At 46.5% G+C, this 27,641-nt stretch overlaps 1 protein-coding gene across 2 annotated transcripts in view; it reads right to left on the reverse strand.

Moving 5' to 3' along the window:
• Window positions 1–888: 888 nt before the first annotated feature.
• ADAP1 (ArfGAP with dual PH domains 1) overlaps window positions 889–27,641 on the reverse strand; it is a 50,308-nt gene continuing 23,555 nt past the window's right edge. For both annotated transcript variants that reach the window (XM_071571361.1, XM_071571362.1), the window contains exons 5-11: window positions 9,335–9,447; window positions 7,371–7,517; window positions 4,616–4,699; window positions 3,676–3,738; window positions 3,257–3,328; window positions 2,603–2,831; window positions 889–2,215 (exon numbers count right to left, since the gene is read on the reverse strand). In XM_071571361.1, coding sequence (XP_071427462.1) covers window positions 2,187–2,215; window positions 2,603–2,831; window positions 3,257–3,328; window positions 3,676–3,738; window positions 4,616–4,699; window positions 7,371–7,517; window positions 9,335–9,447 — 737 coding nt within the window. In that variant the 3' untranslated portion in view covers window positions 889–2,186. The remainder of the gene's footprint in view (window positions 2,216–2,602; window positions 2,832–3,256; window positions 3,329–3,675; window positions 3,739–4,615; window positions 4,700–7,370; window positions 7,518–9,334; window positions 9,448–27,641) is intronic.

A 27,641-nucleotide genomic window follows, 5' to 3' on the forward strand; every position in this document is an offset into this window, starting at 1 on the left:
CAATTGTATGGCATATAATTTATATAATTCTTAATTATACGTGCACACAAAACAATCTTTACAGCTAGTTATAAACACAAACAGTGAGTCCAGTCTGTCCTCTCCCTGCTTCTGCCATGCCTGGGTTAGTAAGTAAGGATGAGTGAGAGTGTGTGTGTATAACATATATATTCATAAATACTTTTAATATAAATTAAATATATAATTATAGTTATACATACACATGTGCATATGGATAAACATCTGTTCATATGCAATATGTTCCTCTTACATTTGTGTTTATAAATTACACACTTATACAAAAAGCATGCACATGTCTATATAATACATAATTACATATTTCATAAAATTGCAATGACAAAAATGTATACATAGATTTATGAAATACATTTATATATTTGTAAATTAAATTTGTATGTCTGAGTGCTACATATGTACATGCATGTGTGCATATGAACAGTTCATACATACACACATGTATTATATATTATGCTCCATCTCCTATGCAGTTTATAGTTGTGCCTGTGAATAGTCAAAAACTCTTTCATAAAATTTATTTCTATATTTCTAAGAACTAGCCCTCTTTTGTGTATCTGTGTGCATACATATAGGAGTATTACAGAGAAAATATATAAAACATACACTATATAATACACACATATACACAAATAATATATTAAATAATAACCATGTGTGTAGTTTACATGAAATGTATTCACCTGGTATATGTGTGTGCAGCTTCTCCCTCACCAACACCACATGGAGCAGCCCAGGGTGGGGCAGATGGTTTTGTGGGTGTCCCACACCCCCAGGGCTCTGCCAGCACCAGCACCTACTTGTTTCCAGAACAACCCCTCCCTCCCTTGCCCAGCACTACACAGCCACGGCTCTGACATAATAATAATTTATTGGTTCAAATGACATTTAGTACCACAGTTGTCTTACCAGTGACAGAACAAATGCAACACAGCCGATGAGATGCTCTCAGTTACACACACCAACCTAAGGAACGCGTTGGACGGGTCCATGTCTGGGGCTGGTCCTTCCGTGGACACCAGAAATGTCACTTTGGGGTAAAAATCCAGCACCTGGTGTGCAGGTCCCAGCCCGCCCGCCCCGACTGCAGGAATTGTAAGTGCTCAACACCGTGCTGAAACGTCACTTCAAGCAGCTTTTTCTTTTTGGCAGAAAAAAAAAATCAACAAAAAAAATTGAGAGAATTATTAGGGGAAAAAAGAGCAACCACTAAGACTGGAGAAAGGACATACCTGCTGGGGGTGGGCTGAGACAGGCCTTGATGTGCCTGTCAGCAAAACTGCACCTAAAACTCAACCCTCCCAACTCCATACGGGGCTCCCAAAAGGCTGCAATCACCTCGAAACCTTGAAACTGGAATGACCCAGGGAGTAGAGCACAGGCCTGGCCCCCAAAGCTCTGCTTTCCTGGCATCACTGCATGGGTTGGTCTCCCTTGCAGGGCTGCAGGGCTGGGGCAACACTGCTCTGTCCCGACTGAGTCCCCTCCTCCCTGCCCCTCATTAAGCAGTAAAAAGGCTGCTGATGCCCATTTCCTCTATTTCTGAATCCCATTTGATCCTATCTGGGTCTGGCATCACCACCACTCCCGAGGGAGGTAATTTGCATATCATTTTACCCCCATGCCACCGGAAGGCCCAGCCATTGTGCACAGCACCATTTCAGGTGTTTCCAGGCTGCCATTTCCCATCCCACGAGGATGTCACCGCTACGGGACTCGCAGCCCCCCCAAAAGGGCTGGCAGCCAGCTGGGACTGTGGATATGCTCAGCTCCAGCACCCAGGGACCTGCACATGGGGAAAAAAGCCCCATTTCTCCCTGGGATGTGCCACCAACAGTCTTTGCCATGCTGCTGAAGCCAGGTGGGACACCCCTTTCAGCAGGTGTGAGGTGATGGAGTGGCAGGACCACCTGTTCCATCCCGTGGAGCAGCTACAGAGGTGAATGTCAAGCTGGATCAGCATCTTCTCCAAAGTTCCACTGCTGTCCTTCTCGGTTTCTGACATGATCAAGTGAATGATGAGGGGAAAGGGAAGTAGTATTATTATTATTACTGTTATTATTATTATTAATTATTTTTAACATTTCAAATAAAACCACGTTGTGTTGTAAACAGAAGCTCACTCCTCAGGTCTGCCCAGCCAGTCCCAGCTAAGGTTTATGCTTGAAATGGGCTTCCACTAAAAGGAAAAAGCAGAGAAATTAAAGTTAAAATCAGGATAAGCACTGGCAGGCCCTGCAAAAGCCCACCCTGCTAATGGTTCTTGTCTTGCTGATACTCCTTGGCTCCGATTATTCTTACAACTGTATGATTGATCCTTACAGCACCACAGACATCATACCAGAAGCAATGAAGAGGGAAAGGATACCATCCTCCTCCTCCTCCCAGCATGAACCTCTCCCTGCTCAAACAGCCTGTATCTTCCCCTGGGCATCCTTCATGGGCTGCCCCACTCACATCACACAGGAGTTGTTGCATCCCCAATGCCACTCCAGCCATCCCATCCTCCAACACATGGGGAACAGCAGAGCCAAGGCTGGCATCCAGCCCCCACCAGGAGACACACCTGCGTATTCCTGAGGCAGCATCGGCCGGCTTATCACTTTCTGAAAGGTCGTAATCCACTCCAGCTGGTCATCCTCTGTCTCGCAGGCGAAGAGGAATTTCCGATCCGGGGTGACGATGGTTATCCCGTGCTGCCAGTGGTTTCCCTGCGTGGAGGGTGGGAGTCCTTCCAGCACCTTGTAGCTGTTTTCCTTGCTCCCAATAAAAACTTCCCCTCTAGCAAAGGCATCCTAGGAGACAGCAGAGCAGTCAGGCAGGTGTGAGTGTGAAGGGAGCACTGGGACACGGCTCACTCTGCATCAGCCACAAGTCCCATTAACCAAACCCCAACAGCAGCAGCCACCCCGTGCACCCCTGCTCATCCCCCAGGGGTACCCACAATACAGCACCAACACTAGGGAGCCAAAACCCAAGGTAGAATGTCCAATGGACAGAACTTCTAAAGAATTTTTGGTGAGTATCCATGCACCGGTCTACTGCCTCCTGGACACCAGGAAGAGTCACCAAGCAGTGACAATTCCATGCCCTCTTGGCTCTCCCACCAGCCTGAGCTTCACTGCAGATTATTACTATTATTATTACTATTATTCTTATTTTTACTAGTATTATTATTGCAGACAATTCCCAACAGGCAGACCAGACACCTTTATCTTACCAGGGGATCTTTGAAATACATGAGCCGTCGGTCATCCATGGTGAACCATCGCTTCTTGAATCCCTCTGTTTGCTGAAGAGTCAAAAAATGCTCAATTACACACTGAAACAGCACAGCTTCTCTCTTACCAGGCACCATTCAGGAGTCTCAAGGCATTTGGAGGAGCCTGGTTGGCTGGAGGAGTTGGGAACAGGTGGTTTCTGGGCTGTCACAAGCCACCACAGCCAGGGTTTGGGCCAGGGGGGGCTTGCAGGAAGTGGCAGTGAGTTTGTGCTGTTGCTTTGGATTTTTTTTTTAAATTTGCTCCCTAATGAGGAAAATGTATGCCAAGGGTTGGCTGTCCCACCAGTGACCCCTTCTCAGGGCTGTACAGAGCAAGACTCATGTTTGGAGGGAATGAGAAATATTTCACATCCTACCTTTGGCCCCGTTTTCTCCATGTATCCTTCCTTCAGGTAGTTTCTAGAAAGCTTTGGCACCAGCTGGAGCAAAGTGTAAAGAAAAGAGAGCAGTGTCAGGTGGAAGGGGCTGGGGGGATCACTGGAAGGAAAGCCACACTGAGCTGCTCCCAGCTCTGAGCCCACCTCATGGCTCTGGCTGAGTGATTCAGTTCTGCTCCTTCACAGCACTCAGAAGAGGCAGGTTCACAACCATGAAACATCTTTGACCACTGCACCAGCACAGCCAAAAGGAACCCCCAGGGTGCTGGGGCAGCCAGGGAAGGAGCCACCCTGGCCCACAATTGGATCCCTCCCAGGCAGAAGTCAGGGAAGGCAATTAGGTTTCAAAATCTACAGTCAAGGGCGTAGCAGACAGTAATCAATGACAACCACCACCAGTGATGTTACCAACTGCAACCCACAGCCCTGGCTGCCAGTGCAGCCGCTGGAATTGCATTAGCAAAGGGTAATACAATTAGCAGCTCCAGCACCCGGAAAACACAGACAGAGATTCATGAGTCAGGCTGTGCTGCCCTGCACACAAGAACTCATCCAGAGACTTGGCTATGGCACTGACATCCTTCTGCCTTCCTCTTTCCTACCTTCCAGCCTTTGTTTCAGCTTTTTGGTGTTACAGCAACAGAAAAGCACGTGGCAGTGCTGGAGTTACGCACACACACAACTCATGTTGTGAAGCTGAACACGTGTGAGTGCACATGGTTTCCAAGGCTGGATGTTGGGAACAGGTGCTGCACGTGGGCTTGACATCCCACCACAGTCAATTCAGCCCAGTAATTGTAACAAATGCTCTGAAGGACTGAGCACTCCCCAGGCTTTTCAGCTTGTTACCAAGATGCTAAAACTGAGCAAGAGGAGAAAACAAAAAAACCCAAACAACCAAAACTGCGGGAACACTCACATCAGCATCACTGGCTCCAGGGAAAGCCACTTGTAAGTAATGGAAACGTGCTGCCCGGATGGCGTTGAACCAATCCACTATTTCCTAATAAAAAGAAAGAAAAGCACAGTGATGAATGTAGTCTGCACACAAAATAACCTGATCCTGCTGCATTTCATCTCTCCCACAAATGTCCCCAGTGTCAGGGCACAGTGTAGCAGCAATTCTAAAAAATACAGAATGCAGCAAACAGGTAAATCCAGCTGCTGTCTCAGGCTTGCCAGATGTGCACAGGGCAAAAATCTGTCTCCATTTTTCCACCCTACAAAACAGCTGGTTTGTAACTTCTTTAGTTTTAAACTCATTTTTTCATTTGTCTCTGGTGAGACTCATGAGCTTGCATTACACCAGGTGCCTCTTGGAAGGTTTAACTGAGAAATGCCACATTAATTTCATGTGATCCTCACTGGGAGCTCTCAAACACTGCCTTGTGGTCTGAGGGTGTTGGCAAAGCAAAGGCACCTTGGAAGGGAGATAAACAGCTGCCCTCCCTGGGATGCTGAGCTGCAGGAGAGGGAGGGATGCTGAGCTGTCCAGCTGTCACTAACACACATGAAGCTTCACACGTCAGGGACATGTTCAATGAGCCAGACTTAATCCTAAAATAAACACTGTCAAGCCTTTCAGGTGAGGTCGCTGTAGTGTAAGAAAGACCATATCAAAGGAGACGTCAGCCTTCGGGAAGATTTAAACTTTTCATGCTTTAAAAATGGTTGGGGTGTGGGGGAAAGGCCCTTACGTTAAATTTTTGAGATCTCAGTTTTAAAGAGTTGAATTGGGGGTGTCTCAAAATCGTGTAATGTGGCAAAAAGACACCCTCAAATATTTAAAAGCTTTGCTTTGGTTTGTTAAGCTACTCCAAGTTGAAGGGAACAAAATGAAAACATAGTAGCATATACACAGATAATATTTTGGAAAACTCTGACCTACTTGTCTGAGGTTTTACTCACTTATCACTTGCTTTTCTACCCTAAGCAGCTAAGGAGACCCCAGATAGCATCACAAAGAGGATCAGTGAGAGGAATTCACTCGTGAAGTTAATGATGACCAAACCAGGCTGAAGGTAATAAGCTGCAATGTCAAAAGGTTGATATGTCATACAATCATCAACTGGATGGCTATTTATATCTATAGATATGTATTTGTATGTGTATTTATCTATCTGTGGGTCTCTTTCTTGATTGTGATGCAGAAAAGCAGAGGCTGAAACCTCTCACTGACTTCCAACAGTCAATTCCTTCTTGGGATATTGATCACCAATCACCAGAAATAGGATTTGGTCAAATTCTTCCCTGGGAGAGTGGTAAGACACTGACACAGGTTGCCCAGAGAAGCTGTGGCTGCCCCATGTCTGGAAGTGTTCAAGGCCAGGTCTGATGGGGCTTGGAGCAGCCTGGTCTAGTGGAAGGCGTCCCTGCCCATGGCAGGGGTTTGGAATAAAATGGTCTTTAAAGTTCTTTTCAACGCAAACCATTTTGTGATTCTATGAAATGTGAGACAGGAGCCTAAATCAGGCTCAAGCATTTTAGATTAGGGAGAAGCAGCACCTCTGGAGTACAGAGGGACACACTGGGGATGCTGGGGGAGCACAAGAGGGAGTAAAGGGCAGCAGGGGACCACAGGTGAGTCCTAGAGAAGCCTTCAGTCCCAGAGGACAGGAGCTTACCCCAGGAGGTTCATATTCTTGCAGCCCTCACTCAGGCAAGGGGACAGACCAGTTTCAGGGAAGTCCAAAGACATGTCATTATCAGATGGCATGAGAGCATATCCTGCCAAACCACCAACTCGAAGGCAGGAGCCACTGCATGCGACCAGTAACTCTGCTCCTTCCACCAGTCCCCAGCAAAAACCTCAGCACCCTAAACCCAAAACACAGTGCAACCCTGACTGCACTCCTGACAGCCTGGCTAAGCAAACCGCCCAAGCCCAGCAAACCACAGACACAGGCACCATGGTGGCATGCAGCTTTCACAGGAAAGAGCTTCTTCCTCTTATTCTGGTTTAAATTGCAGTCAGGGAGTTACCTGAGAGTGTTGTTCAGGGAGTGACCTGAACAACACTGTGCTGTGCTAAAGCAGCACCTGGTGACAAGTGGTGCCTGTCCTGCACCATGCTACTTGCACATCTCACCAGGCAGAGTGGATGGAGAGGAGGGTAAATTCAGGAGCAGCCCTGCTGGAGCTCTGGAACCCACATATGACCACCTATGAGCCCTCTTTTCACCCTCTTTTTCACACCTCCCTTCAGAGGTATCAAACCATGGGATTTGTTTCAAAACAAACATAAAAATTTGCATTTTATAAAGTATGAGACAGGCTGAACAACAACAGTTCCTCATTTCTCCTACAATCCAGTTTGCTCCCCTTTTGTGAGTCTTTGGATTGACTCCCCTCATCTTTCATTGTTCCACCCATCCCATCTCCTTCTATGGGCACAGAGGAGCCTCCCTTAAAAAATACTCTACTCCAACATGCAAGCAGATGAACAGCAATATCTTCCATTTGCATCTTGCTACTTAAAAGACAAGGTTTGCCACCTTTGTGCTTGGAAGGATATGACAAATGTGGTCCAAGCTGGTTGTGCATGCTGCGCCCTCATCCTTTCCTCTCTCCACAGCAATTCCAACTCAGTTAGAGCCTGGTGTGCCACAGGCTGGCTCTGGGCAGCATCGGGCCCCAGGACCACAACCCAAATCTCGTTACCTCTGTGCCCTCACCTTGCCATCTTCGTGATAGACAAAGATATTCCTTGTGCTATTGTCCTTCAGGTAAGTGATCTGCAATCCATGTGGGTTCCCAATTTTTGCAGGCTGAAAAGTTGCATTTAGATGTTCAATCTTCATAATTGCTTTGGGTTCTTTTGCCTGGAAAACACAGCTGAGTGAGCAAACACCTGAAAAATGGCTTTCAAACCAGAAAGCAGTTCACTTGGTCAGAAAAAACTGATTGAGGCCATTAGCTAAAAAGACCTGATTCCCATCCCACAAAACTACCTAGTGATATCAGAGACTTTCCTCAGGCATCACTGAGTCCTTCCTGCCAGCCTGGAAAAATGCTCTGTTCTTTTGTAAAATTCAACTGAGATGCTAAAAGACCTACAGACTGCTAGTTAACAGGCCAGGACCTGCTTTCTGCATCTCCAGCACCCACTGCCAGTTAACCCTTGTCCCAGAAGATGGAGAATTATTCCCCTTGCCAACATCACATCTGGGTGCTTGGCTGGAAGGGGCACCATGTCCGTGTCCCCACTGGTCCCATCCTTCCACATGAGCCACTGGCTGCTGACTCTACTTCTCCTCTTGCCTTCCAAAATTGGATCTTTCTTTCCAGAGGGAAAATATAATTCTTACAGCCCATCTCTTGTGGGGGTTAACCCAACAGAGAGCCTGGATCAGGCTGTCCCAGGCACCGTTCCAGCTGCAGCCTCTGTGGCAGGTAACACCATAGTGCTGTTCATTTTCCCACAAAATGTCTTTAGAAGTTTACCACCCCTTCAGGACTGCACTGAGAAGCAAACCAGCAAGTGTGAATAAGACATTCCAACAAACACTGATCAGGAGCTTGGTAACACCAGTTTTAGGGCACAGCCAGGGGCCATCAGAAGGCCATGCCGTGGTCCCCAGCACCATGCCTAAGTCTTGAGCTGGCAGAGACATTAAGTGCCATTTTTGGAACTTGCCTGGACACACAGCCGTGGTAGGTGACCACGGTGGGGAAATCCCAGCAAAGAGGACATGTCTAGACAGCACTGTTCCCACCATGGCTGTGGTCAACAATGAAGCAAAACAGCTTTAAACTGTCAGAGAAGTCAAGAGTGACTGAATGAGGCTGCTGGGACTTTCAGTTCTCCCTTGGTAGGATGGGCTCTGTCCTCTCCATGAGATGCAACTGCACTGTAACACAATGAGCTGAAGGACAAGACAGTGCTATCAAAGCCACAGAGAAGTGCGGGTGGATGATCCCCTCCTCTGCACGTAGTGGCTCATCGTGGCACCACAACTGCATCAACTACTTGAGAAAACTGGCTGGTGGCTTGGTCTGGGCTGCTCTCAGCTGTGATGTTCAGGGGAGATTCAAAGGTCAGATAAAACACCTTGGCTTCCCCCAGCACATGGTGCAGAAAACAGTGGAGTGTCCATCCATTCATCACAAATGCAATTTTCATGGTAACAACTCCATTTATCACTTACAATAATTAAATGTGCTCTGGGGGAAAAAAACAAATGCTTTCACACTGCTTGATGTGGGAATAGAAAAACAGGGAGCTTTCCCTCTGGACTGCATGTCATGCCATGCAAAGGAGGATTCAGACTCCAGTGACCACTGTGAGATGGTGACAGCTTCATCACAAGCTATCCATCAATATGAAACCCACATCAGCTGGATGATGCAAAGCCAGAGCTGAGAAAAGCTCCTTCACCAGTTGTTTGGGAAAAGCCTTATTGGCTTTGAAGGGCAACAGAGTGAAGTGTCCAGATGAGGCACCTCACCATGACTGCGGTGTTGGAGCAAGAGCAAACACTGCTAAAGAGAGCAGTGAGCTGTACCTCGTGTTCTTGCCATGCAGTAACTGGGGATTCAGTGCTTATGGAAACTGTACAAATAAACTGGTGCCCAGGAATCACCTGTTCAAAGATGCTCTTACAGCTGTGACCTGCACACAGCAAAGCCAGGTACTCACATCATTTTTGTTGAAGTACTTCAGTGCACCTTCTCTCTCTGATAACACAAATTTTCGGCTTAAGAATTGCCCATTGTCGCGTCCTCTCTTCCACAGAAATCCTTCTCGGTACCCTGCAGCAGAAAGGAATGGGTGAGAACCAGGGATAAAACACTGTATTTAAAAAAGAATTAGGGTAAAGACAACAAGAAGAGCCCTGACTGCAGAACTAAGCAGACCAAGTGTGTGGTTGTTTTCCTTGACACATGAATGAAATAGGCTTTCTCCTTCAGATTTCTCCTCTCACTCCACTCTTGTTCTTTTCCAACAGCTCGTGCTTCAGATGTCCTTGCTCAGACACCCAATTTAAGATATAATTATCCAGAAAGTGTTCCCTTTCTTAGTTTCATCCCTTTTTAATTTTTGCTACTGGCTCTCAGGAATGAGGATTTTCAAATTAAAAATTATGTCTTGTAACAATCTCCAAATAGTAGCTAAACTTTTTTTTTAATATGCCAAGTGGCACATTAAAGCCTCTTCTTCACCTGCCTGCTACAAACCAGTGGTGTACAGAAATTCCTCATGCAGCCTGCTTTTTTCACTTGTCTATCCTGATACAAATTTGATTTAAACCACTGATGGAAAAGATGCAGAAAAAAATCCCTCCACCAGTTCCTCAACATTGACACTACAGTTGCAAGGAAGATAAAATGTTTCCATTACATAAAAACGTAAAGCAAGAAAAAATTTCACACACAGACTTTTACTGAACTTGTGAGATCCTACACCAAATACTGTCTCCAGTTCCTCAAAGAGACTTTACTCAGCATCAGACAAAGTCATCGCTGTCTGCCACGAATAAGGTCAATGGCCAAGCCTGTGCTGATGCTGAATGTGAGCCATGCTGAACTGCATGGAAGTGGTGGAAATATTTAAAGCTGTCAGCAGCCTTTCCTTTGTCTCTTTATTCCACACAGGGCATGTGCTGCAGCAGGACTTGATTTTAAAACGGAGGGGCTCAACCTGCCCCCCTGAACAACTGGATGCTGCCACCCAGGAACCAGCCTGAGTGTTTTCATCTGGGGACTGCCTGCAGGGACCCCACCTCTTGCATTATTCCAGCTCACTCCTGGGGTCAGCCAACACAAGTAGAACGTGCACCTCTCCTCCCATGAGATCCAGGAGCCCCTGCTGCCTGCACTCCCCCAGATCCACCCTCCCCACAGCCAGGCAGGCCCAGTAGCCACCATGCCCATGTCACTGCCAGGAGATGCAGATGGGACAGCCCAAAGTCTCAGTTATCCCATGACCAAAACCAGCATCTGGTGACAACACACCACTGTCCACCTAATCTTTCCACTTCAGAGCCCTCTCCATCCCTCCAGTGCAGGAGAAATGCACCACACCATCCGAGCATCATCACCTGTGTGCACCAGCCCAGTACCTCAGGGGACCAATACTGGATACATCAGGAGAATGGAAAGGCTGAAGTTCTTTCTCTGATCCACCCATCCAGCTTGGGACCATCTTCCCCAAAGCCAGAAGCAGATCCAGTTCCTTCAGTCCCCCAATTCAACCCTACCCCACTGTGGGTTTGCTGGGTACTTCTTCTTGCAAAAAGCCCTGTTGGAGGGCACATGCAGAGTCAGAAAGAGAAGAATCCACAGGGAGCAGGATTACCCCAAGCAGCCAAGGAAGCCACTGAAGTCCAGTCAAAGGCAGTTGCATCCAAGAGCAGTGCAGGAATGGCCCAGCCTGCTGCCCTCATATCGCTGTTGTGGCAGAACTGCCGGGAAGCCGCAGCTCTGACTGATGCAGAATCAGATGCTGTTCCCTGCCAGGCTCTATCAACAAACCCACTACACACCCTATGTCAGGTTGTACACGATGGAGCTCAATAGGAACAATATCTCTCTGACAGGAGACAGACAGGCAGGAGCTGATTTCCAGCTGACATGTTTGTAAGATACAAGATTTGTTTGTGTGAGGCAGAGCTGCTGCCAGGGCTCTGCTGGCTGGCGATGGCCCACTGCTCTCCTAAATGGCAGCACATGAAGCAGCTTGGTCTCAAAGCATGTGGTTTGGAAACCAAGGACAGGTGGTTTCTGTTCCTGAAGGGTGCGCATTTTCAATGGCAAGCCAATTGGAGTAGCAGGAGAGTACTTCAAAAGTCACTGCTATTCACACCACTGAACAATAGAGATGGTTTTAGAGCCTCTCCACTGGCGTTCAGGGAACACTGACATGTAGGGAGCTGGAGAGAGCTGGGCATGGAGGAAAGGACACCAGCATCAAACAGAGAGGAGAGACAACATGAGGAGGACAGTGACATCACCAAATGCAAACAGGGGGTAATGGAGAAGGAAAACCCATCTTTTCTTTCAGGAATACCCACCTAGGCTTTGGTCAGCTCATCAGGGCACACAGAGCTCAGCTCGTGGTGGCTCCACCTCAGAGTAGCTCAGCTCCACAAGTCTGGCTGTGGGTCTCATCTGTTCACTCATCCTGAGTGTTTCATTACAAACATCTGAATGGCAAAGCACGTTGCAGACATTCCTGGTAAAATCTGTTCCCTGCTAAAACACCTTTTTTTTTGCAATTATCCTTAGCACTTAGGGGATGAAGAAAAAATTACATCTCCCTAAAGATGATCACAAATCATTGCAAATCTGTGAAGTCCTCCTAATGCCCACCTGGCAGATGGGCACCATAACCCTGCATATATGAAGGAAAGGAAGCCCAAAGAGGTTTGGTGAGCTGCGCAGGAGAAGGTTGTGGGTCAGTGTTGAAGTCAGGCTGGAAACTCAGTTTTCCCTGCCCTCTTACATAGGGACATTTCGTTATTTTGATCTCTTTCCAGCATTTTGTAGCAAAACACAGTATCCAAATTCCACTCAAAGGAAGAATTAAACCCAACACAGCTATGAGTTATCCCTCACATGCCAACTCTTCCCAGACCAATTGCCTCAGCAAAAGAGCTCCTGGCTGCTCTGACAAAGCCAGCTGCTGATTTCAGTGTTCTTCAGTACAAATTTTTGCTTGCTTCTTTTATTATTTTTCCTTTTTCCCCTCCCTCCCTCCAGGGCTGCATCCTCAGGAGCTGCTACTCTGCTCTGTCCAAACCTGCTGCCTGCACCCCTGTCAACACTGATCACTGCAAACCACAGTGAACTGGACTTGAACCCAGTATGAACCCACCCAGGTTCCTCAGGCAAACAGTGTGTCAGCAAGACAGGTCCTCAATGTCCTGACCTAAAGGGTTGTGAAAACAGCTAGAGAAGGTGCTGAGAAACAAAACTGCAGGAAGCTGAACAGGCAATGGATCTCACACAGGAGGGCATTAGAGTCAGAAACTAACCCCTCTTATCCTTGTCTCTGTGAGCTGCACTACTTTAGCAACAGCTTCGTATTCAGAGTTATCTGGCCACATCCAGGTAAGGCCCTGGCACCGTTGCCCAGAGAAGCTGTGGATACCCCATTCCTGGAAGTGTTCAAGACCAGGTCAGACAGGGCTTGGAGCAACCTGTGGAAGATGTCCTGCCCACAGCAGGGGTTTGGAACTAGATTTGTCTTTAGGGTCCCTTCCAACCCAAACCACTCTATGATTCTTTGAAGGCTGTTCGTGTGCTGAAGTTGAACAGCCTCTAGCTCTACAACACCTGCTGATTGCTAGAATTGGATCATGTCACCAACAATCTCCAGAGGTACAGAACAAAGGATGCAGCCACTTGCCATCATCTCACTGATCACCAGCACTGGATTGTGACTGTAGGAAGGACTACCTGAAGAAGACCTGCTGGAGAGCACCTAGAGCCACTCTTTAGAAATACCACTCTTGCTTTCTAGTGCCGCTGCTGATTGGATGTCAAGTTTTCTGCATCGCTTCAGCTGCCTGCCAAGCTGCAAAATCAATCACTTGCTTTTGCAAGCTGCTCTGGCACAAACCTGTGACTTGCCAAAGACCCACCAAAGCAGTTGTGACAAAGCCAACAAATGAAATGTAATACAACCTGAAACCACAGAGCCCAAATGGGTATTTTTGACCCGTAGTTTCCAAGGTAAAACAAGGAACTGGCACTTCCACACTCACTTCATCACCACAGCTAAAACTCTGGGGACAAGCAAAACAGGGTCACCACATTGGTTTACTGAAAAGAAGATAGCCCATGGCCTTATTTCAGCTCAGGTGGACTAGTGGGTGCTCCTTCAAGCCAAGCCTGTACAACTGGCAGGACTGGGTGATCCAGTGTAGCCCACCCTTCTTGCTGTCTGAGAGGCTGCAGAGGAAGCAAAGGAGAGGATTTTATATCAAGCAAATCTGATGCAGCCACCATCTTTCCATCTGACTTCTGCCAGCAATTGGTTCAAGTTCCCCATTTCTTAAGAAGAGGGACATTGCTACTTCCCCACCTCAGAAAGCTGTTACAATACTTAGTTAATGATGGGGGGTTTTCTTCTCTGAGAATGTAGACTGTAGGAAGTACCCCAGATTATTTGTTCAGTTTTAGCCTTTGTTCTCAGAGAACAAAAAACCCTCCTGGAGGAGGACAATAAGATCCACTGTCTGGCAAAACCCAGAATTACGGACTTTGCTTCCGTCATCCTAAGTAAGGCATTATAAACTGGAACTTAAAACCACATTTGTTCTTAGGGGCTTTTGGCACTTTATTTTGCAGTTTCACCTGGAAAGAAGCAACATTTCTAGGGCTGTGGTAAAACCATGTCTGGTTCCAGGCTTTTAGGAGAAACCAGAGTGTATCCAAAATCAACAACAACAGAACCAATACCATACCCAAGCCCAAATGCATCTGTGTGGTATCTTGCCTTCTTATCTCACTGCAATACAAAGCATGGGAGGCTGAAATAGGAGAAAAAAATGTACTTCTGTGAGAAATCCAAGGGCAATCCCATTTTTCTGGAGGTCAGGTAGGCATCTCCTCCTATAGAAGCAGGTTTTCTTTCCTCTAAGCAGTTAAAGTGCATTGACCCCAATTCAAAGCTCTGAAGAAGATTCAAATACAACTCCATCACTTTGCTGCTGAAATTGCAGGGCATATATCACTGCTCCTCTGTGTCCCAGAAGCTGAGGACTCTGCTCTGTTAGCATTGTAAGGCATTAATTAAGGCAGAACAGGGGATAGGTACTCACTAGACATGATGTGCCCACTTTCTCTGAGAGGTTAAGGAGCTGTATAAGTATTTGGAGCAGTTGAGTGGTGAATCCCACAGCATCTCTGACCCCAGTGTCATAACCTCCTTTATTTACAAGGAGTCTGAAGGACATTCCCTCCAAAATAAATCCCACCATTCATAGTCAGAGGGCTGGATGGAGAACATGACACATTCTCTGTTTTCCCTACAGGCTGGACTTTGAATAAGGTTGCAAAAAACCCATGTGCCTTTTGTTTAGCTGTGTCATTGTAAATGGTTTGTTTTCATTGCTCTAAGTTGTAATAAATTTCTTCCTGTAGCATTCAGCCACCACCAAACCAAGATATTTCAATGACTTCAACTTGAATATTTTAAGCCTTTGCATTCCAATAAAAGTTATAAAACAAGAAATACTAAATTTTCTCAGGGAGTGGAAACATCACTCTCTGTCCAGATCCTCCCCATGCATAAGCTAGTCCTCCTGCAAGCAGGGTCAAGGTTGGTTAAACTCCTGAGAGCTTTCACTCAAGGCTGCAACCACTCCCCTGCTCAGCACCAGTAGCTTGCTTTTTTGCCTTTTTTTCCCTGTCTTCAGCTGCGCTGAGTAGTTTATAACTTCCCTGTAAACAGTTCTGCAGTAATCTCCTGATAAATACACTTCCTGCTGGTCCCACGTTCAGCAGTGCAGATACAGGCGTGTTGGAGATGCCAGGATCCAGGTGCAGAGGGGACCTGGAGGGCTTGATGAGATTGGCATCCTTCCCCCACGTGTTCTGCACTGACCAGGTGAGGAGCAACCAAGAGCTGCTACTGCTCATGCACGGTTTAGTGCTTTAGTAATCAAAGCCTCAGCAAGGAGCAAACAAGGATGCATTCAGGGATCTTACAAACCAGTCTCTGCCTTCAGGACACCTGGGAGATAACCTCTTGGTGCCTGTTATGACACACTCAAAGGCATGAGAAGGGAGTGATCTCCCTTCACCTCTCTTAAGGGAGCTCTGGTAAGACAACACACCCCCCTCACATCTCACCCAGCCAGGCAAAGGAGCCCAAGACCGTGACACCCACACCAACCATTTTCTCATGCACACACGTTTTAGAGACGCACATTTCCCTGCTATTAATCACTCAGTCCTCTCTTAATAAGCACTTAGCATCCAAATTACCTTTCCTAAAGGCCATTTTGCAGAGAAGGGTTTCCTGTTGCCATCCAGTCTGCCTCTGCTGCCTTCCAGGAGCTCATAAAACAATTATTGTCCCGCTGCATTGTGGAGCCTCAGCTATGGATGCAAGCAGCTGATGAGACTGATTGCTTCCACAATACCCAATTAACCCACTCACTCTGCAAACGATTGACTTAATCAAAGGCAATTAGCGCTTGAATGGCTACATCAGACAGAAAGCCAGGATTTAGTAGATGATTCAGATAACACTATACAGACATCTCCTTGGCCTTCTAAGGGAAAATACCATCACTATGCTCAGCTTAGAGCTGGAAGTAGAGGAAACCTCAGGTCGGTGGTGTGAGGTGGCACAGAAAACACAAGGGAGAAGGAACACACGTTCATTTCCCTTTATTGATAAAGGGGAACTAGAAAAGCTTCGATGTTCCCCTTTTCCTCCTCATGGAGGACCCAGAGCACTAACCAGTTGACCAGACCTCAATGATCCACTGGCATGAAATGGTAGCTTTGGTCTCTGACAGCTCCAGATCGGTCGGTCCCTGAGTGGTGGACCTAAAGGGCTGTCTCCTATTTCCAGTCCTCTGGGCAAAGTCAAATGTGTTTTACAAAACCACCTTCCATATTGACTTCTTCCAAAGCATCTTCTCCCATGCAATGTAAAAAAGATGCCCCAAAAGGGCCAATGTGGAGGCCATGTCTCTGCAGAAATATGGATGTTGGTGTCCTCAGTGACTGCTTCTCCTCTGGATAAATCACCCTAAACCAGCACAGCCAAAACAAGGTAAAGCCTCACCATGGAAAAGTCAAGGTGAGCAACCCATGTCCCCTAAAACAAAGGACAGAGACCATTTTAGATCATGTGTAGAACGACTTCAAGGTTGAAGCCAAGCATAGAAAACAAATTCTCCAGATCATTACAAAAAGACATTGTCATCTTGCTTCATCTTGAGGAACAGAAGCACTGTAATAGAAAAATATGTTAGTTCAGCTCCCCAGCTGCTCAGATCAATATGGAAGATGAAGTCAAATGCACCATCTCTATGGAAAAAAACTTGGGACTGAGCTTAACTACACATCAAGGTCCTGAGGTTGACAGAAAGAAGACAAGGTCTGCCCACACACACATGTGGCATTTAAATGCAAGGTTGTCCCTGGGTTTCCAGTCCCATTTAATGTCATAATAAATACACTTCACTGCTGGCTCACAGCTGAAAATCCAAATTGGTTCCAAGCAAAGCCCCAATAATAAAGCTGAAATCCATTAAGCCTATGATGTTTGCCACTATTTAAATCTGATTAAAATTGTACATGACACCACTAAGCCAAACAGTCAGAAAACACTCCCGTCAGGTCTGATGTCGCCCCATGTAATCCAGACCCCCCTTCTTTCACCGGGTTGTCAGCTAAAAGGAGCCATAATAAGAGATCATGTACCTAATCCAGCTTCCTAAGCTGTTTTTAACTGGTTTCCTTAATCACATGTTATGATTCCCTGCGGAGCAGCTCTCAGGTGACAAAGACAGCACAGCCATTCATCCTCCCAAAGGTATCTCAGATGGGATCACTTTCCCCCTTGTGCTGACTGAGTGTGGCAGGAAGGAGACCCCCGAGGTGCCCCTGCAAAGCGAGGGAAGTCACCAGCGGGATGAAAAGTGGAAAATCATGGCAACAGGAGGTGACAGCCACTGGGCAAGAGACTGCAAGTTAAGGTGGTGCAAAAAAAAAAATCCTTTAGGAGAGTAATACTGACCTTCCAGTGAACACTCACCTCCCCGGAAAATGCTGCGTGGGAACAAATATCTGGAGAAAACACCAAAATATACAATTCAGCTGATTGCTCCAGGCATGTAAGGTTTGGTAGAGACACAGCCACATCTTCCCTTTTTATCAGTTTATCTTATAATTGACCACCGATACAGTTCAACTTCCATGGTAACTTAGTTACTGAGCAAGTGTTTACATATTAAAGATAAGACCATAGCTGACTGCTGCAGAGCAATTCGATTGTATCTGCTGGGAGATGTTACAACCCCTTGCTACAGAAAATGTCTTTACTGGAAGCCTTGCACTTGCGTTACTGAGAATTGAATGTGGAATCTAATTTAACTTGGAAATCAAACGCTTCCTCTTCAAGTGGCATCCCTGCATACCCACCTGGGAGCTGCTGGCTGCTCAGAAAAAAACCCTGTTGCAGGTAAATAACCTTCAGGTTTTGATCTTTTGAAGCCAGTCTTTTATAATAAAAGGCAGATGAAAGCTGGGAGGTTCCCAGTGTGATGCTCATCCCATTTAGCAGCAGTGAGAGCACTCAAAGCCTGATTTGGATGGAGAGCTGGGTGAGAAAGCGTTTAAGGACAGGCACAAGGTATTAAGTCAAAATAACAGCCGTGCAGCAGTTCACTTCAGGAGCTGAATTTTGAGAGCCAGTTCCAGAAATCAGCCAGTACAGGATGCTCTGGCAGCTGTGCTATCGAGGGAGGAGCATTTGGCAGCGCAGCCACAACCTCCAGGTTGCACAAGGACATTTGCACACCTTGATTTTTCCAAAACTATCAACCCCTGTTCCTTAGAGCAGTGTAATCCCACTTAATGAACTACTGGAATTACATAAATTAAGGCTGAATTCTGTCCCAATAAATCATTGACCAAAACTCCTATCGACTTTGCTATGCTAAAATTCTTTCTTCCAGCCTCTGCAATGCATGAAAGTTTGAAATTCACTCCCTGTGGAGCAGCCTTCTAGTCTTGTAGGTATTTTGGGGATATACTGTTTGTTACTGCTGTGCCACATAACCATGTCCCTCATGGGCTGCCCTGATTATGAAACTGGAGGTGGCTGCTTTCTCTGTACCTCAATTGCAGCAGGATTTATAAAACTAGTCCTATTTAGCCAGCTGGGGAGGCACCTCCCAGTCCAATTTACTGTAAGCATCCAAGAAGTGGGCAGTGGACAACTCCTGTGCTACAGAGGCTTCCCTGCTGCATCAGAGATTTTAAGGTGAAAAATTGTGTGAGCTCCCTATGGGGGAAAAAGCAGGTAGAAACGTGCTGGTGTTGGTAAGAAAGAAGCATCAGCGAATGCTCCTACTTCTGAGTCAAGGCTGATCTAACCCAGCTACATCTCTGGCAAACTCCAGAAAAAGACATGACCTCACCCTGAAAAATGTTCTTTATCTGGCGTGAGACAGAAACTGCTCGACCCTGCACAGGTCTCCAACGTAAAGCGGATCTTTCTTTAGTGGAAATTTAATTAAGCTAGGATGAGTTGCCATGAAAACAGCCTTTTCCATGCACTTTGTTATCATATTGCTTCCTAGCCATTCCCCTCCCATTAGAAGAAAAAAGATGCCCCAGCCTTTCGGTTGTGTGTCACTGCACAGGGAATGTGAATGTGCACAGTACAAAACCAAGGAGAAATACCAGAACAACCTTCATAAAGCATCAGAAATGGAAAGGAATAGTTCTACTCTTTCAGGAGATGTTTATCACTGAGAACCAACCTTATACTTCTCTTTAGCTCTCTCCAATTGGTATAGGTCCATTTATTGCCTGTAAACCCCCAAGCTAACATGAACAGACAGTCTGAGCAATATCAAAATATTTCAAGGTAGTTGACCGCAAATAGGGAAAGCTCAAGGACAGGAGTGAGTCATGGTAATTATAGTTGGGGTGTTTCCCACATTTTTTGATCTTATAATCTATCCTCATTGGGTGGCCTGACTCTCCCAGGAAACACCCACGGTTCAGGGTATCCCCAGGGAGCATCCAGAGCATACTCCAAGACACAGGCAGAACATTCAACTGCCAAGGGAATCCAGGGGAGGAAGAGCTCAGACCATCTTGCCCATGAGAAACTGCACTAATTCAACAAATTCAATTGACTTCAAACTGACCACAAATTAAATGCTTTTGGTTTGAGTTAACATATGTAAATAATTCTGTTAAGGATGATGCAAAAATGCAACATTTCTTAGGTGTGGTTTCTTGAGAGGGGAAAAACCCTAATGAAACATTTTGCACAAAGTGCTTAGATGGAGAAAAAAAGAGCAACCTTCAACTATTTGAAATTTCCTGGGGCAGCCCATACCTCTTTCAGCAAGGTTCACTCCCACATTGCTCTGCTTTCCCTGCATTGAGCATCGCTGCTGCCTTACTTTTTGCACGAGAGCTGCTGCTCTTTGGCTAATTATAGAAGCTTGGATCAGAGCTATGCTGAAGACAGCTTGACAGAACCAGCTGTTAAAATTACAGCTGGTTCCTAAACTAGCTGTGAACATCCAGCTTTCACTCAAGGTGCGTGTTACCCCCTTCCCAGAGCTAGCTGCCAAAGCCTTGCTTGGCCAACTGCTCCTCCGACTCCAAGTTCAGACCCACAGGTCCTCACCTGCAATTTTTGGCTGCCTAAATGCTTTTTTTTTTTTTTAGGGGAGCTGAAGACATCAGAGTATTTCTCTTTGCTAGATGCCTTTCTTCCTACAGCAGCTATCTGTAAGATCCCTCACCACCCCATCACTTTGTCACTGCAATGTTCATGGATTTCCTGGAAAGCATAGCAGCAGTCACTGGCCTCCTGCCATGGCCCAGAGAGGTAGAAAAAATAAAAATGCACCAAAGTTAAATCTAAAAGAAAGGCTTTTGCATTTGGAGCCCTTTCCTCTGCCTTCTGGTGGTGACTTTGTGCAGTGCCTCCTTAGCAAGGCTGGGAAATGGTGCAGCATGTTCCTTTGATTCTAACAGAGCCTCAGGAGGCAGCTGTGCTCTTTCAGAGGGGTTGGGCAGTGTCTGAATCAGCACTTCCAAACCCTCCTGGAAGGCACTGAAAGGCTGCTCCAGCTTCTGGTCATATGATGCCAATCCTGTGGAAACATCAGCGCATCCTGGCATGGGAACGATGCCACGGGTGGGTCCCTGCCACTGGCCTCCCCTTGCACAAGAAAAAATAAGACAAACACACTGTGATCTCCCTGTGCATCCTCCTCCCGAGTTTAGTTTGTTAAACAGCTCTTTGATGTGCTTTGTCTTTAGTGCAGCAAAGTCCACGTTTGATGTTTACATCACTTGTATTGTGAAGTTGTTAACATGGAGCGAGGCTGAGCAGGACCCACCACAGGCAGCTCTCCAGGAGGGCTCATTCCCTCCACAGCCCAGCCTGGACCCACTGGAGATGCTGCAGCAGAGGACATTGGTCTGGCTGGGGAATAGATCTGCTGCTTGTTCCTTGAGTGGATGCTTTAAAATGGATCCCTTTCCTTCCAAGGCAATTTAGCTCAAAATTTTTTCACCCTGGCTGTTGTGTGAGTTTTTGCTCTGCTCTGGATGAGGCTGCAGAGAGCACAAGTGACCTGCACAGCATCACCTCCCACTCCCATCCCCTTCCCACGGTAGCAATGCCAGGAGACACTGAGGAAGAAGAAATACTCATTTATTTTAAAGAAATGACTACATTTCCTTCAAACCTCCAAGGGGAGGATGGAGAAAGGTTTCTTGGAGCAAGTCCTGACATGGAGTTGTGCAATGTTAAAAGCATAAAGGATTATACTGGAAAGGCTTGAAAAGGAGGTTGAGCATCAGCAGTGGTGCTGTTTCAGTTGAATATACTTTTCTGTAGACTTTTCTCCTTCAACCATTTCAATGTTTTTCCAGAGCCCTTCAACTTAAACTACTCCTCCCTACTGGACAAAAGTTTGGGGGAAAAAACCCAACTCCTAGTCTTCCTTTTCTGTACCTGAAATTCACAGCACAAGTGCCAGGGCATGGATGCAGATGCCAGACCTCACACCCACCCACTGGGGCATCACACCCTGCTTCTGGGACTGCAAACATCACACCTGACACATGCCAGGTGTTGCACTGCTGAGGACAAAGTGTGGGGGCTCAGACCCACTGAGCAAGGCACCATCCAGGGTGTGGGGAGGCAGCGGGACCAGTGCCCACCAACCCTGGCTCCCAGCGTGACTCATGTCCTAGCTGACGTCAGTGCCCGGAGAACAGAAGCCTCTCTGTGCCTCCAGCAGCATGAGAAGGAGGTTTCCGTGCCAGGCAAGGTTGCTCACTGAAGGGATGCTCATGCTTTAACCCCCTCCAGACAAGAGTACATCAGCCTCCAGTGACCTTGGTACTGTGTTGTGAGAACTGAAGGGTTTGGAGTTTCTATTGGACACTCACACACGCAGCCCTCTGCTGCATCCCTTCTGGTGACAGCCTCTGGGCAGGGGCTGCTTTTTCGGGGCATCTATAGATTACCCAGAGCACTGGATGTAATCTGCACATAATGCTCTTGCACACCCTTGAAATGCTAAAAGACTCTTATGCTCACTTGGAAAGCAAATAGTGATGAGGTTCCACCCTTTTTGGAGAGGGTCAGAGCCCTGCTGCCACTCAGCCTGCCCTCCCACATCCCACCCTGCCATACTCCCCACGGCTGCAACAACCACAAAGAGAAGCATCGGCAGAACTTGAACAGGATCAAGCTCAGGGCAGGCTGCAAAACTCAGCCAAGAGGCCAAATTCCCCAGTACAGTCCCTGAATGCCACAGGCTGTGATGCAAATCATTTTACTCTCTGGGACACTGAGACAGGGCAGAGGTCATGCCAAAGAGGTGCCTGTACCCTGGGCTCCTCATTCAGACATAAATCCAGCCATTCAGAGATCAGTCCCATCTCCAGGTCCCCCAGGGTGCAAACTGCCAGGGTGTACCAGTGCCAAGCAGAGGGATTGCTCCTGGTATCAGCTGGGAAGACTGAAAATGCAGCCAGACTTTGGGACCCAGCAGCCAAGACCTTACAGACAAGGGCAAGACTGAGTACAGAGATTTGTAACACAATTTTGCTGAAATTCTGTTAAGAGCCAAACCAGGTGCTTTGGTTCAGCCAAATATCGGAACAGGCTGCTCAGAATTTACTGGAAAGGGTGACTTAACAGAAGGCACCAGTGATGCAATCCTAGCGTGCACACCAAGCACCAGCACACACTGCAGGGAACTGGTGTAATGACTTCCTACCACAAAACATCTCCCCTTTCATGTCCAAATCTCTGCTTCACCAAAGTCAACATGGATTTTCAACAAAACACCAAGCTACCCTGATTTTTGCTTTTTAACCATGCTACTATTATTTTTTATTTCCATCTCTAGGTCTGTGAGGGATGTGCTTTAAAGGAATGGGAAAGAGGGGCTAAGACAGCAGTACCAAAAAGCATCCCTCGGTGAGGGATGCTCCACAGAGCTCGCGACAGCAGCATTTTCCAGATGCACGCTGCCGCCCTCCATCATGAAAGTAAGCACTTCCCATCAGCAAGGGACAGAGCAGAAAATTACCAAGTTCCTCTCAAAGACCAGCTCTAATACTTGAGCCTTTCAAGCATCAGAAGAGAATTTAATCCATTTTACAACTAGCATCAGATAACAGTGACATTAAAAAGCAATCGGAGCCAAGCAGAAACTTCTCTTTGAGGCTAATAAGTAGAAATAAATTAACTTATTTCTTTATATTGAAAATTCCTTTCTACCCACTAAGATCAAGGCCTGCTAAAGCTTTGACAGCTCTGTTTGTCCATCAGCCACATCTGCATTGAGGTTAAATAGAGATTTATACTCATAGAAACTTCTGAAAAACTCAGACCTTTGGATTGAGATTACAGATGCAGCCAGTATTTTCGGAAGTTCAATTCAAAAAACATTAGAAGAGCCAGTTATAATTAGGCCTTTTCTACATTTCTATATATGGTGTAAGTCAGGAGGCAACTCACTGGCATTATGGGAAACATGCCAGCAAAAAAACAGAACGAGGGGAAAATAAAACTCTTTTATTTGCATGGTACAATTCACTTTACAGACACATAATGCAGCCAGGGATTTAAGGGCCATTTATAATTTTGCAGCATTATGTGGCACTAAAGCTTTTATTCTGGTATTCACAGTCTAATGTGACTTAGCGTTTATAAAGTGACATTTCAAACCCCACTGCTCGCACCAGAAATACCTCCACAGCCATCACTTGGGTTTGAGTACGTTAATACAAAACATTGCTCTGCAGAGATTCCTCCACTGCTTACAACACCAAACAGCTAGCAGAGAGTATAAACTGATTTTTCTTAACAAAGTGCTCACTGCTCAGCTACAAACCACTCCGAGCTGCCACTCCAAAGCCAGTGACATCAACTGGTGGATCTGCTCCGGCACTGAACATTCCCGGGGCTGCCCCACGGTTTGTGCCGCAGCCCCTGGAACGAAGGGCAGGCAGAGCGACAGCGGCTCCGCTCAGCCCGCACTCACACCAAAGGCTATTTTTAGCATGAGGAGATGTTGTAAGCTCATAGGAGACTGGGGGAAGGGAGAGAAGGTTTAAGGGGGAAAAAAACCAAAAAGAGTGCTCAAGTCTTTCTCTACCTTGTCAGGTCAGAGGAGGGAGGCAGCGCTCTGCCCCACACCATGGCCAGGGATGCCCATCCTCACACCGACAGCCATGCCAGTGTCCGGGCACAGCATGGAAATGGTGGCACGTTACTGCAGACACACCAAAGCCAAAGCAGCCAAACACCATACACCTCCTGAAAGGCAGTGGGATGCTCCTGTTCACCCCAGTGCATCCCATGACTCACAGACTGCTGAGGGGCCAGCCAGGCAGGTGACCTTGCTCTGCACCACCACACTCTCCTGTGGTACAGTACCTGGACAAAGCCCATTGAGTTGTTGCTGATAACCCTCGAATTGGTTGCTTTTATCTCTTGGTTTCTCTTACAGCTCCTGTGAGTTTGGTTTCCTAAGGAACCAAGGCTTATGTGAGCATCGTTCATTCGCCTACCCCTCCGGCTTCTCAGCATCTTGGACAATTTCAGCCAGATGTGGCTTGCTGTGTTGCTAAACATGCCTCTCTTTCCTGCTTATAAAGCAATGGGACAATTTACACACAATTTACACACTTAAAAAATCATTCTCATCCCTGTGTTCTGCAGAACCACCCTTGTAGTGGGGCACTGCCTCTTTTTCTCTGAGGGGCCAGCACCTGCCTGCTATCACCTTACACTCAACCACACCACCATCCTACTCTGTGTTTATACAGTGCTTAGCAAAGCATCACCTTGACCACTCTCAGACCTTCACCTGGGAAAAGCCAGGAGAGTTGTCCTGGAGTCAGTGGAAATAAAGAGAGAAACATAAGACAAAGAAGTGGGTGGCACTTGGAGAAAAAAAAACCCAAACAATGAAAGAATCTTCATGCTGGTTTGCATGAGAGAAGCTGAAATGGCAGCTGGCTACCATTCTGACCACACACATGAGCTGGCTCAAATCCACCCCAGTGCTCAAAGCAGCTTTTGATTTAGCTGATAACATCTTAGCCAGAATAGAGTTTCGATTCAACTATTTTACTTAACATGCATTTCTTGTGTCTCACTAGCAGTTAAAAGATGCCACAGGAAGCACCTATGGCAATTGTCCCACTTGCAAGGACCTGGTTTCACACAACAGCCATGTATCACCCCTATCACGTCTCCCTACCCACAGCACAATGCTCTGGCCACGGAGCAGGTCCAATGGGAGGGAGCAGTGTCCCACTTCAAGACATTCAGACACCATAAACCAGCACAAGCATTGATGGAGCAATGCAGATTCACCCCAGCCAAGGCAGGAATAGGGCAGGGGAAAATAAAAGCAACAACCCCCCCCAGGTTCCCATCCAGGAACAACCTGCTGCCACAACCCTGATACTGCTAGAGTGCCCTGAACTAAGACTTTGCTCTTTCTTTAAACCTTCTCACCAGCACACTTGGCCCTTTTTGTTCAACTGTCCTTCCCTGAAGGGGAGCTGCAGCCGAGCCTGAGCGGGCTGTATTGCAAGGCAGTGATTTATGGGCACAGGTCAGCCTGTGTATGTGAAAGGGTGCTGGAGAAAACACCCGTGAAGCAACATTCTCTCTTCCACTACATTATCCCCAGCAGTTTGCAGCACAAAAATCTTGCTGACTGCACAGAAGATGGCCTGTTCCCCTGAGCCTGCAGGCCCTCTCCGCTCTCATCCTCCCTTCTTGCAAACAACCCCAGATCAGAAGACCCCACCCAGCCCTGGCCACCCACCATCCCACCCACACAGTCACCACACCTCCTCTTCCCATATCACCTCTACCACCAGGTTTTACTGCATGCGCTTACAAAGTAAACTGAGGGGATGGTTCTCAAGTGGCTTCACACTTCTTTCTGCATGAGCATCTCCTTAAAGACCACATGTGTTAGGGGCTTAGCAAAGGGCACCAGGAGCCCTCACGGTGATGCTTTATTTATCTGCTCAGTTCTTCAGGCTGTCTGATGTGCAGTAAAACCCATGACCTTTTAGGGTGCCATTAGCACTGGTTTGCTCTCTGGGCACAGCTGAGCCCTGTAATTTGCTTCTAAGGTTATGAAAAAACACATTGCAGAGCTGGTGTCATTCTGACACTCTCAGATCCCCACTAGCCAGACGAAACTGGGTAAGAGACAGCAGAGGATGAGATCTGTCAGTTAAAGTAATTGGGTTTTAACTTCAACACTGCTCACTGTTTTGTCTGATCAGGCTCAAAATAAACTGCATTACATCACTGCAGGTCAGACTGAGCTAATAAGGGTCTCTTCCTCACACTGAGAAAGGACGTTTTTGTGTCCCATGCATTTTCTCTTGTGTTTTTCAGTCAGAGCTCCTTCCAACTGTGCAAATGATGGGGAAAATTAATTCAGATTGCTGCCCAAATTATGCAAGAGTCTCATGGAATGGAAAGTGCATATTAACAGATTTTACTATTTTAGGGTGTTCTTTTATGTCTCATAATTTATTTTGTCATCATATTTACAGACAAATACAAAATAACACATAAGCCAAGTATTCCTTAGGGTACTGACAGAAGATAGTACAAGCAAATAGGCACCCTCAGAGAAATGCTACCCTTGGTAAGTACCTGAATAAACCAGAGCTCACTTAAACAGTGACAATGACATCTAGCTCATAGTGCTACAAATACAGGAACACAAGCCAATGGAGCCTAAAGCCTTTATCATCACTGACTTTGCTAATATGCCCAAAATCTTGTCTATATGTTGCAGCTTTCTCTGCTGCTCCAGTGGAAGCTCCCAGGCCATCTCAGGGTGCAGTAACAACATATTGTCTTACTCTGCAGCCCAGCAGGCCATTCCACCAGCTATGGAACTACCCAGCAAATAATCAAGAGTCCTTCAATGTCCACCCCAAAGGAGGGGGTTTAAATCTTCAGCTGGTGTAAATCTGGATTCCTCCACTGTTCTCATGGGACCTATGACAATTTTATCAGCTGAGGAGCTCCAACCTCCCATGACTAAAGAATGAAAGCAGTGAAGCTAAAGTTCAAGGAGAAAACAACTCCCTTTTGCTCTCTCTTGGCCACATGCAAATACGGTTTTGTTTTGCTTCCTGCATGTCTCCCTTGGTTACAATAAATCCCTTTGATTAAGAGAAAACTAAAGCACTCAAATGAACTAACTTTCAGCAGGACTTTTGGGAAGCATTGGAATAACTTTTGTCTGTCAACAGCAGGGGAAAACATCCAAGCTTTCTAAAACTGATCAAAATATTTTTTAAATTTATCTATCCTGGTGATTGCCTTGAGCTACAGATCCAGACTTTGATGGCAATTGCAGCCATCCCCTGTTTCTAGGAGAATTCAGCACCCATGCCCCATTACACTGTTAAAAGGGACAATTAGCTGAAGACTGACAGTAATTTCACCAGTTCATTTACCAGAAGGGGTAAGGCCAACCCGAAACATGTTAATGTGAGAGTCTCAAACCTGGTATCATTCTGTGCTGTTGTGCAACAGATGTACTGCTTGCTATTAGAAGGGATGTGGCCATGGTGTTAATTGGGATTGCTGGGGTGTAAATAATGTTTTGTTTCATAGTCTGGCTAGGGCAAACAAATTATTTAGCTCAGCTGAATGAAGAGCTCAAATGTATAAATGGGTGTATCTAAGAATCGATAGTGGATCACCGAAA

Source organism: Pithys albifrons, chromosome 16, assembly GCF_047495875.1.
Source record: "Pithys albifrons albifrons isolate INPA30051 chromosome 16, PitAlb_v1, whole genome shotgun sequence".
NCBI classification, from domain to species: domain Eukaryota; kingdom Metazoa; phylum Chordata; class Aves; order Passeriformes; family Thamnophilidae; genus Pithys; species Pithys albifrons.